This window comes from Saccoglossus kowalevskii, chromosome 11, assembly GCF_978046115.1.
Source record: "Saccoglossus kowalevskii chromosome 11, keSacKowa6.1, whole genome shotgun sequence".
NCBI classification, from domain to species: domain Eukaryota; kingdom Metazoa; phylum Hemichordata; class Enteropneusta; family Harrimaniidae; genus Saccoglossus; species Saccoglossus kowalevskii.
The window spans coordinates 15,434,133-15,447,428 of record NC_140651.1 but is presented as its reverse complement, the minus strand read 5'-3'; the positions used below and the strand labels follow the sequence as shown (position 1 = coordinate 15,447,428).

The following is a 13,296-nucleotide window of genomic DNA, read 5'->3' as shown; positions in this document are numbered from 1 at the left end:
AATAGACCTCCCACGTAGATGATAAACAACAGATGTTGGTGTATTTGTATATTTATGTTATCTAAAACATGAACACTCGCAAGCAGGGATATTGAATAGGGTTTCAAGTTTAAAGCGTTACCCATATGCATGGATTTCGACCTGCGTGTATCGAATCGCGCCTGGACATAACGAACATTGAGCAAACAAACCTAATCTCGTTTATGTCGATTAGTTGTATACTGTTCCTTTCGTGGCAGTGTGAATTACTACAGAGTTGAAATTCACCATGAATGAAAGTCGAAATACTCACATATTTCTAACATCAGTCACTTATAACAGGACTTGACATTCTGTTGACCGCAGGCGCTATCAGTCAATTCACTTATTTTTATCGATTAGACTTTGCTAAAATACTACCATCATTTTCGACATATAACAAAAACACATGGCCCACAGCGGAGGGATTTGGTCTCCCAAATAGATGAAATAAAACACGTACGTATGGACATTATCGAAGCGTTCAATCCCATCGTTTTTTCAGATTTGATAACGTCACACCTCCTGCCAAAATAATCTCGTAAATAAAATGACGCGTTCCCCGTGCCAATGTTACGATTATACTCCAAATTGACTCTTTGGGGGATAAATACTGGGTCAACTTGATTCAGTCAACATGAATCTGACCCAAGCAGTATGATGATTCCAGTCCGTCACCAATTCACTTGTCTGAAAAGGCACACCAAAGAGTGTATGACGCCTTGTCTTAATTCGGGCCGAATCAAAGACTGTGCACGCCGTCGATCTATATCTGTGATCGGTGTAGACGAGAAACATTCCACCACTCTGATCGTTTCTATATCATCGGTAATTCAGTGTACTGCTCGAATGTAATCAATAGTTTATTTTTGAAGAATTATTTTACAATGACTGGAAAACCGACCGAAATCGCGAAATTTTAGGAATCAATTTTTACTCAGTCAACCATCAAAACTATTCAGTTCATTCTCTCTTCACTAATGAAATGGCAGTACTCAGCAAACTATCATTCATCGTTTTTTTAAACATCATTTCGAGTATCCATGATTTCGAAATACTAGAAGAGGCAAGAACGAACGTTACATTTGAATGGTCAAATGACAAGGGGCTGACCCCGCTTGAATGTGCAACAGAATGTATTAAATACATTGACCCATTTGAAAGACAGAGTCAACCTCGAAACATTGAGAGTCATAGCCGATGCTTCAAAAAACGAGTTTCTCTTCAAATGGTTCAAAACCAAATTAAATGAAGCACTATGATTCGTCACAAATTACGCTGGCAGCCTGGAAAAAGAAATCTTTCAACTAACCTCACCACGATCAACGACAAAAAAGAAACATTATAGGCGATCTCCTGTTCGAGGTAACGGGCTTGACTTGGCTACAAAGAAACAATTGAAGTTACTAGCTCGCCAAATTGACCACTTTGAAACGAGACATCTAGCCGATCATCATCATCAAGACATCGGCTCAGATATTGTATGCCTCAGCAAAACAACCGATTGACGAATTTCTAGACTCAAATTCCAACAAGAACAATCTTGACATGATACTTAAACTACGTTCCTTGCAAGAACGTGTGGACGTCAACACAACATTTCTGGAGACCCACGAGATGAAAGACACAATTTTAGTATATCTGTTAATTACTGTTGATAGAAAACATTTTATGAATGAATTGGTTTTCCGATTTGAAAAACATTGAGTACGTATTCATGCGTTAATTACTAATATTCAACCCATTGAATTTGTGTCTCACCCAAAAAATATCAGAACAGCATTACTGGACATCTCCATATTTCTAAGACAAAATTAACCAAATTTCGACATTATACATATTTTAATACCAAACTTGCTATTTTTACCATCAAACTACTGAATCACTGTACATATAATTACGTATACCATTGACAAATTCAGACTCCGCTTATAAATTATACTCGATTATGTCTTTACCAATCATTACTCCGCTCATCATTCACGATTCGATTGACCACATTCTGAATAATTTGTACATACAGATTGTTGCGATATACATGTACTTCTTGTTTTCACTCCAAAACTTACTGCTTATTTGATCCCTCAATCAAAAGCTGTTTTACTTGGGATTGACGTTTCCACGTTTCCACGTTAAACTGATGTGACGACATGTCGGTCATCAACGATTTTCAGAAAAGGGTGACTGTCGAAAAGTAGGACACCACTTATTTAAAATAAACAGTTATATTGGAGAGAATGAGATGAAATTTTATTATTATCATTGTAGATTCAATAAGCAAACGGGAAGCGGGTCAAGAAATCGTAAATGTTTCATATTATAGAGATGGTGCGTAGTTCGTTCTTTGACGGTAAACACGTACGCATTGCATACAGAGCCTTTTCAATGGCGAACATCGACCAGTAATAATAGCATACACTTTGTATGCTAATTCATGTTTAATACAATGCGCTAAGTTTTGATTATTGCCAAGATGTACAGGGAGCACTCGCTTATCCATTAGGCAGATTTCATTATACAATTATAATATCCTGACCGTATTGTTTACACTCTCGTAAATCGACTGTTTGACGTGACTGGGGCACCAGTGGACGAGGAATGCATGCATGCACGTTACATTTCGTCAACACTTTCATTGACAATAGTATCATTTGCAATATGGTATAATATCAATCGACGATCCTCTGAATACTGTATGTATGTATGTATGCACGTTGTAGTTCGAATGATTAGATATTTCTTTTATTTTGCCATTTTTGTCGATTCTTTCAGTATGAACAGTGTTGACTTGCTCTCGAAATAAATACTTTTACACCGATGTTACCGTTTGTAATGTTTATAGTGTGTACGTGAAAGATATTCGAATTTGAAATAATAATTGAAGACACAACTATATAGTCTTCAAATCAGCTGGGTGTTATTATTGAAGTAACGCATGAGGCGTGATATTGCTGTAATGGGGGTCTGATCGCGTTTCATAACTCCTGTATTGAATAATGCTATGAATCAAATTGTTCTAACAACATGGTAAACACGGGTCAGCAATAAGTAGCTATTTTATCGGCGAGGAAAGATCTGCTTCTTGATTGCGATTATGATTATGTCTAATATAATGTATAATAATCTATTACTCTGCGTACACAACTTGAAGCGGGCTTTTCAATTCAACTCACTGCGGCGGTACACAACATGGCTAGTTCCCCCTTCGAAAGAGTGAGTGCGTGTGTTGTGTTAGCAACACTATCTGTGACCACTGAGCTTGTCAAATATTTACAAAGCACGATGTGATAACTGAGGTGGTAAACTGACCATGATGTCAATATTCAACCACCTAATTTGCACAATAATAATTAAAATTGAAACCGTATTCATGCGAGGGATCTTGGTTGGAAATATAACGAAGTAACAAAAAACCAGCAAAGTGAAACAATAATAAAATCACAAACATGTGAATGTAAAGCAAAAAAAAAATATGTGGTGGTTGGTTTAGGCATTTGGCATTTTAGGATTTTTTTTTCTTGTCGTAACCTGAAACAGATGTGGACGAATTTTCCTAGCTCAATGATTGTTTTGTCATTTTAACTTTTTAGTATACCTGTTAGGTGTTCATCATCTGTCCTAAAGTTGATTTTATTGTATTTAATATTTTAATCATGATTTTTTGTTTCTCCTTGTATACATTACAATTGAGAAGATATTCTTTTTTGTTCTCAATTTTTTAGTTGTCACAAACTGAGCAAATTCAGTCTTCAGCTATAAGGTTATATACAATAAAGTAACAAAATTAAGCAAAGTGTAACAATAATAAAATCACAAACATTTGAATGTAAAGAAAATCAAAATTATTTTATTTATTTAGGGTTAGGGTTGACAAAATGTCACATACTCGTGATGGGTTTCACAAATGTAATGAGGTTTCAGGCGTACGGCCACCTGTGTTACTACTAACCCTAACCCTAACTCTAACCCTAACCCTAACCAATTTCACTGTAACGCATAATTGGTTTTCGATTGAATCGAATATTTTTAGGTGTGTTTTGATTGGAATTAGTTTTTCTTAGTACTGCATTTGTTTCATTTTGCTCTAGCTTGAAGGACTTCTTGTTTTACGATGAATATTCCTGATTTGTGTGTTTTTTATTATGAAGGTATGTGTAGGTTTTTGTATATTCAAATCCCCCCCCCCATCAACATAAAATTTCACTTAATAAAAATGAAATTTGGACGAGGGAGAACATCCAAAAAAAATCACGTCTTATGGCAAATCTGTCTAGACCAATAGAAAAAAAATGAAAATATATTACTGCAAATACCTTCTAAAATTAAATAGCAAAACAAGAAATATCAATATCCCCCCCCCCCCCCATAGCAACTAGATTGAAATATTGGATCAAAATTCTAACCCCAAACTCGCTAGTTCACGAAGCTCACAAACTTGGAATACATCTTGACGAAAAGGGAAAAGACAACTGGGTAAAAGACATGAATCAAAGTAAATAGCAAACCAAGAAATTTGGCAAGTCTGCTAGAGTTGAGAAAATATCTCTGTAAAAGACATGAATCAGATTTTAGACAATTTGACTATGGAAAAAAAATATTTTGGAATACACATAAATCTCAGGATGCCAAAAAAGAAAATCATTGAAACATTGACAGGTAATTCGAACAATCCTTTGAAATCCATAGCACAGAAACATTACATGATGCAAATAAAAATACAAATCATAAAAAAAAAAGTTACGAACTTACAGAAAAATTAAAACAGAATTTGCATATGAAAAATATCTCACCACAATCAAAAATCTAAATCATAGTGCTGTGCTAAGGCGAAACTCGGAATAAGGGTTCATACTTTTTAAATCGAAAGGGGTAGACAAAATAACCTTATAGCTGAAGACTAAATTTGCTCAGTTTGTTACAACTAGAAAATTGAGAACAAAAAACAGTATCTTCTCAATTGTAATGTATACAAGGAGAAACAAAAAAAATCATGATTAAAATACTAAATACAATAAAATCAACTTTAGGACAGATAATGAACACCTAACAGGTATACTAAAAAAGTTAAAATGACAAAACAATCATTGAGCTAAGAAAATTCGTCCACATCTGTTTCAGGTTACGACAAGAAAAAAAAATCCTAAAATGCCAAATGCCTAAACCAACCACCACATATTTTTTTTTTTGCTTTACATTCACATGTTTGTGATTTTATTATTGTGTCACTTTGCTGGTTTTTTGTTACTTCGTTATATTTCCAACCAAGATCCCTCGCATGAATACGGTTTCAATTTTAATTATTATTGTGCAAATTAGGTGGTTGAATATTGACATCATGGTCAGTTTACCACCTCAGTTATCACATCGTGCTTTGTAAATATTTGACAAGCTCAGTGGTCACAGATAGTGTTGCTAACACAACACACGCACTCACTCTTTCGAAGGGGGAACTAGCCATGTTGTGTACGGCCGAAGTGAGTTGAATTGAAAAGCCCGCTTCAAGTTGTGTACGTAGAGTAATAGATTATTATACATTATATTAGACATAATCATAATCGCAATCAAGAAGCAGATCTTTCCTCGCCGATAAAATAGCTACTTATTGCTGACCCGTGTTTACCATGTTGTTAGAACAATTTGATTCATGGCATTATTCAATACAGGAGTTATGAAACGCGATCAGACCCCCATTACAACAATATCACGCCTCATGCGTTACTTCAATAATAACACCCAGCTGATTTGAAGACTATATAGTTGTGTCTTCAATTATTATTTCAAATTCGAATATCTTTCACGTACACACTATAAACATTACAAACGGTAACATCGGTGTAAAAGTATTTATTTCGAGAGCAAGTCAACACTGTTCATAATGAAAGAATCGACAAAAATGGCAAAATAAAAGAAATATCTAATCATTCGAACTACAACGTGCATACATACATACATACATACATACATACATACATACATACATACATACATACATACATACATGCATACATACATACATACAGTATTCAGAGGATCGTCGATTGATATTATACCATATTGCAAATGATACTATTGTCAATGAAAGTGTTGACGAAATGTAACGTGCACGCATGCATTCCTCGTCCACTGGTGCCCCAGTCACGTCAAACAGTCGATTTACGAGAGTGTAAACAATACGGTCAAGATATTATAATTGACAATTAATGTATAATGAAATCTGCCTAATGGATAAGCGAGTGCTCCCTGTACATCTTGGCAATAATCAAAACATTTTATTAAACATGAATTAGCATACAAAGTGTATGCTATTATTACTGGTCGATGTTCGCCATTGAAAAGGCTCTGTATGCAATGCGTACGTGTTTACCGTCAAAGAACGAACTACGTTTGCTTATTGAATCTACAATGATAATAATAAAATGTCATCTCATTCTCTCCAATATAACTGTTTATTTTAAATAAGTGGTGTCCTACTTTTCGACAGTCACCCTTTTCTGAAAATCGTTGATGACCGACATGTCGTCACATCAGTTTAACGTGGAAACGTGGAAACGTCAATCCCAAGTAAAACAGCTTTTGATTGAGGGATCAAATAAGCAGTAAGTTTTGGAGTGAAAACAAGAAGTACATGTATATCGCAAAAATCTGTATGTACAAATTATTCAGAATGTGGTCAATCGAATCGTGAATGATGAGCGGAGTAATGATTGGTAAAGACATAATCGAGTATAATTTATAAGCGGAGTCTGAATTTGTCAATGGTATACGTAATTATATGTACAGTGATTCAGTAGTTTGATGGTAAAAATAGCAAGTTTGGTATAAAAATATGTATAATTTCGAAATTTGGTTAATTTTGTCTTAGAAATATGGAGATGTCTAGTAATGCTGTCTGATTTTTTTTTGGGTGAGACATAAATTCAATGGGTTGAATATTATTAATTAACGCATGAATACGTACTCAATGTTTTTCAAATCGGAAAACCAATTCATTCATAAAATGTGTTCTATCAACAGTAATTAACAGATATACTAAAATTGTGTCTTTCATCTCGTGGGTCTCCCGAAATGTTGTGTTGACGTCCACACGTTCTTGCAAGGAACGTAGTTTAAGTATCATGTCAAGATTGTTCTTGTTGGAATTTGAGTCTAGAAATTCGTCAATCGGTTGTTTTGCTGAGGCATACAATATCTGAGCCGATGTCTTGATGATGATGATCGGCTAGATGTCTCGTTTCAAAGTGGTCAATTTGGCGAGCTAGTAACTTCAATTGTCTCTTTGTAGCTAAGCCAAGCCCGTTACCTCGAACAGAAGATCGCCTATAATGTTTCTTTTTTGTCGTTGATCGTGGTGAGGTTAGTTGAGTGATTTCTTTTTCCAGGCTGCTAAGGATGTCAGCGTAATTTGTGACGAATCATAGTGCTTCATTTAATTTGGTTTTGAACCATTTGAAGAGAAACTCGTTTTTTGAAGCATCGGCTATGGCTCTCAATGTTTCGAGGTTGACTCTTTCTTTTAAATGGGTCAATGTATTTAATACATTCTGTTGCACATTCAAGCGGGGTCAGCCTCTTGTCATTTGACCATTCAAATGTAACGTTCGTTCTTGCCTCTTCTAGTGTTTCGAAATCATGGATACTCGAAATGATGTTTCAAAAAACGATGAATGATAGTTTGCTGAGTACTGCCATTTCATTAGTGAAGAGAGAATGAACTGAATAGTTTTGATGGTTGACTGAGTAAAGATTGAATCATAAAATTTCGCGATTTCGGTCGGTTTTCCAGTCATTGTAAAATAATTCTTCAAAAATAAACTATTGATTGATGCATTACATTCGAGCGGTACACTGAATTACCGATGATATAGAAACGATCAGAGTGGTGGATTGTTTCTCGTTTACACCGATCACAGATATAGATCGACGGCGTGCACAGTTTTTGATTCGGCCTGAATTGAGACAAGGCGTCATACACTCTTTGGTGTGCCTTTTCAGACAAGTGAATTGGTGACGGACTGGAATCATCATACTGCTTGGGTCAGATTCATGTTGACTGAATCAAGTTGACCCATTGTTTATCCCCCAAAGAGTCAATTTGGAGTATAATCGTAACATTGGCACGGGGAACGCGTCTTTTTATTTACGAGATTATTTTGGCAGGAGGTCTGACGTTATCAAATCTGAAAAAACGATGGGATTGAACGCTTCGATAATGTCCATACGTACGTGTTTTATTTCATCTATTTGGGAGACCAAATCCCTCCGCTGTGGGCCATGTGTTTTTGTTATATGTCGAAAATGATGGTAGTATTTTAGCAAAGTCCAATCGATAAAAATAAGTGAATTGACTGATAGCGCCTGGGGTCAACAGAATGTCAAGTCCTGTTATAAATGACTGATATTAGAAATATGTGAGTATTTCGACTTTCATTCATGGTGAATTTCAACTCTGTAGTAATTCACACTGCCACGAAAGGAACAGTATACAACTAATCGCCATAAACGAGATTAGGTTTGTTTGCTCGATGTTTGTTATGTCCAGGCGCGATTCAATACACGCAGGTCGAAATCCATGCATATGGGTAACGCTTTAAACTTGAAATCCTATTCAATATCCCTGCTTGTGAGTGTTCATGTTTTAGATAACATAAATATACATATACACCAACATCTGTTGTTTATCATCTACGTGGGAGGTCTATTTCACGTTGGGAACACTTATGACGCGCGAGTTATAAATAATCCCTAGGCCTTAAACTTAATCGTGTGATTTAGTTCAAACTGGTAACTGGAGTGTGCTTTGGAGTAATACACATCGCTCAAACACCGATGACTATTTTTACTCGTACGGTAGTCATGTCACGGAATTTAAAAGATTTCTCGTACGTGGATCTACAATCATCGAATACTTTCAAGCCATGTGTGGCCAATACGTTCTGTATGACTTGTTGCGTAGATCTTCTTCGCCGAGGGGAAACGAAAATCACTACGTTACAGCGTAAACACATTCAGTGTGATGATTATGTATGTCAAAGTTATTCTGTGAAACGATCAGGTAAATATATATTTTAACTCATAGTAGCATAGTCCGCCATTTTTTTGAAAACCAAACTGTACGTCGATCAACCGATTTTGCATACTTTGCATTTTAGCGGGTTTATGACCGCATTTTTACGGGGTGACTCATACTTTTAAATTTCCAACACATAACCCTCTTTATATAACTATCGGTTTTTAATTATTCTCTTTCTCTCTCTTTTTCTTCTACGACAGATGAGAAAAAAAAGTGTACAAACAGTCTGACTCATTGAAAGGAAGTAAGAATTAACAACATATGTATATAGAATGAATTATTTTTTATTGATCAATGTTTACTATTTTTGACTTTTCTCGTTTCTGTGTTTTAATCGAATCGTTTATGTACTTATATTGTTTTCGTGCCGTTAAAAATAATTTACTCGAAAAAAAAAGCAAATAAGAAGTAAGAAATATGAACAACATATGTATATATAGAATTAATTATTTTTGATTGTTCACTGTTGACTTTTTACTCTTCCGTGTTTGTAATCGAATCGTTTATGTACTTGTATTTTTCGTGGCGTTAAAATAAATTTAACCACGCCACACATTTACATGTATATACGTATTTTTCGAGGTATTAAGAAATATTTAATCATTAATCGCTAAACATTTACACGCTATGCAACTATTTTCCTTACTCACATCTTATGTTTTTTTTTCGTGTGTTAAAAAAAAAACTCAACCACGCCATGAATGTATATTCCATGTCACTAATCTTAGTAGCTTTAACGATCTTTTGTGTAATAAACTCTGTTAGTTTTCAAAAATGCCGTGTACTGATTAGCGTGTGTGTGTGTGTGTGCGTGTGAGCGCCGTCTAAGGCGACACTATAGGTACGACCATGAGGGCGCTTTCCATGAACAGCGCCCTCATGGTCGAACCTATAGTGTCGCCTAAACTACTTATGAGGAAAACGTACGTAATCATTAATGATTATTTGAAAAGATTAAATCTGATTAGAAAGATGCAGCTGAAAATACTATGATCGCAGGTTAGCATTAAGTAGCTTTATGATACGAATATCGGTTGATCTGTAAATCTCATCCATGCAGATATTATACATATTTCGTTTTAATACATGAAATAATAGTTACCTTACGATTTATTACTTACTTACTTACAGTAAAAACACAATTTAAACATAATGCCATGCGAAAGTTGGCGATCACTACAACTACATTATAATACAATACGTCAGTGGCTACTTTTAACCAATCACTGCTGACGAGATATACTACTAGAAATGCATGTTACATTTCACAATAACTAATCCATCAAAATTAACAGTATCACAGACAAAGTGTAAATTGTTTAATTATGATTCAATAATGATCCTTTACGTACTAAGTATTGTGGTCTTTCCCGCATGCCATCTTGAGAATCTCTGTAAGGTAATCAGCATACTGCTGAGCTCGTTCGCCACTCATGATACGATTGCAATATACTAGGCTCCAGAACATCTTACCATGAAAAGTGAAGATATTATTAACTATTAATGCGGAAAAACTGGTACCGGAAAGGCTCATGTAAACCTCGGCCAGTTCAAATGAGCGCCCACCTTCCCTCGCCACGAAATCACATCTACCCATGTTGGAAATGTGAAATGCAGCAGTCGCTAGCCTGTATGCACATTTCTTCATCATGTTCACGACCAGTTTAATAGGATCAACACCCATTGATACTATGAAATTAAATAGTTTGATCATTTCAATTGCGTCCTTGTTAATGATTCTCAGCAAGTCACCATGATAGACTTTAGCTATTCTCCAGAATTCATCTTGAGTGTTGAATGTAGATACCTTGCCAGTATACTCTGCGTTGCCGAAAAATCCTGATACATGCTCATTTCCAGGGTGTTCTGGAAGAAATCGTCTCATGTTCACAGAGAAGGAGCATGGCATGGAATATTTCTTCCCAGGGCGGAATCTTTTTTCCAGAATAAACTTAGCTGAAGCAATGGAACATGCTGCTGTAAGAGTTGAATTCACAGTCACTCCGTTCTTTTTAGATTGGCTGATTATCTCTGCTGTCAACGATGAATCCAGGATGATTGGATGTATTCGTGACCCTCGCTCAGAATCTACTCTGCTCTCAATATCATCTTTGTGGTACTTCACATATTGATTAGTATTAGACTTGTTGAACCCCTTTAACCCTGCTCCAAACACCTTGTAGAATTTATACCATGGCATGTGTATTGAGCGTGGAGGCATCAAGTCGTATCCACCTGGAATAAATGGAAGACTATCCACACTGGGAAAATCATCGGGATTATTTTGAACCATTTCGAGGAAAGTAAGTAGATCATCAATCAATCTCATTCCTGAATTTGCATCCATGATGCCATGATGCATACCAAGGACAATACTGGTTCTGTACCGATGACCAAATTCCCGCTCCTCCAAGGATATCTCAATAGATCTTAAAAGCCATAACCTCCAAAGAGGGCCGTTATCATAGTCATACAATGCTTTTCCGTCAGCAATTTGTGTTTCAGCCCAATCAACACTATCAATTATGCGGACATCCGTGTGGTCCTTTTCATCCATCTCTCTGAAATACAGTTCTTCCTTCCGTGTGTGAGCATTCATTTCCCTGGTGATTTTACATCGCAACAGTGGGTGTCGTCGAGTAAGCAGTACAGCAGCTCCTGTGAGAAGAACCTCTGTCAGGGGCACATTAGACTCAACAACAAAGGGCAGAGTAACATTGATGTCAGTTCCTACAACACCACATGACATGTTTTCCATTATATCCATCTTCCTACCAATCCGTTCTTCTCTCACTGCAATGCTCGGTGGAGAAGGCGAGGATGTGTCGCTGGATTTGCAATCATAATTTTCTGCCATTCTACAATGTAAAATGATGACATCAATTATTAAGTAGAACGTCTATATTAAGTAGATGGATATATTAGTCAGGAAATGGTACCTAGTCACTTTTAAGAGATATACACTAGCAATTTATCATTAATTATTTAAATTACAATTTCAAATTGGCAACAACATACAAATCCATGAAAATATTTTTATTGCATTTGTTAAGCTCTTCAAAATATTAGAAAACTCACATTTGTAATTTATTAACTATGTAAATATAACAACGCCATGATATCGTAAATATGAATAAATATAGCACGACAGTCAGCAATGATTGTCATTTATTTTTCAATTTATATAATAACATACATAGAAATCTACTGGCCTTTGGTATACAATTATTAGAGTATATTCATGCCGCGTGATATGCATAAAATTACAGTACATATACAGGAGTAGAGAGCAGATTAAGCCCGGCAACTTTTCAGACTGTTTTTTTTTTCAAAATGTTTGCCAAAATTTTGAAAAAGGGTAATTTATTTTTTATACATCTATTGTTTGGTTTGTCTAATTCGAGTTTTAAGTTCAACATTTTTGTATACTTCAAAACCATTTGGACCGAATCTATCCATTCTTTGCACGTACTTAGTACTTATGTGGGACATTTGTACATGTAGAGATTTAATGATAATGACCGACTGGCAGCCGTTTTTGAAAATGTGGTATCTTGAACCTGCTTTGTTGGTTATTGTTAACATTAAGTACATACATTATAAAAGATGAGATTCATGTCCACGATAATTCATTTCGCGATCAGATCTAAACTGGCCAACAGGCAGCCATCTTCGTTCATAAAATGTACATAGATCTTTTATCCTGGCTTGAAATGAACGGCAAGATTTTCTCCTGAGATGCATATTAGCTCGTACAATAGATTATGTGTATGAGTAAACTTTAACTGACACTGCAAGTTGTATATTCTCAACATACATTGTATATTAGTCACTTGGTACATACATATTCATGTTTTAGTTGTGCTTCGTCGTTCTCATTAAATTGTAAAGTGCCCTATTTCCTCGCCAAACAATGTAGAAAGTGTGTCATTGGGTGATGCCATGACAAATAATATGGCGTTTGAATACAAAAATTACATACATATCCGAAATAATACTAGTAAATCGAATATATAAATTTAGTGACCATATATTATATTGCAAATTTACAAGTCATTTAATAAATCTGATTTTGTTAATATTAGTTCAGTCTATTATTCATTCTCAATTCCTGACTTTCGAGTTATTGGGGTTTCGCCATAACACCACTAGGGGTGTAACAAAGTACCCGACTGATAGTGATGCTAGGCGCTTGGAGTGGGGGTTGA

At 35.5% G+C, this 13,296-nt stretch overlaps 1 protein-coding gene across 1 annotated transcript; it reads right to left on the bottom strand.

The window, feature by feature from the left end:
- Nucleotides 1–10,180: 10,180 nt before the first annotated feature.
- LOC146736226 (uncharacterized) lies at nucleotides 10,181–11,945 on the bottom strand. The gene has a single exon (XM_085505220.1). It carries the CDS (start codon nucleotides 11,943–11,945, stop codon nucleotides 10,440–10,442), a length of 1,506 nt encoding a protein of 501 aa, XP_085361346.1. The 3' UTR covers nucleotides 10,181–10,439.
- Nucleotides 11,946–13,296: the final 1,351 nt, after the last annotated feature.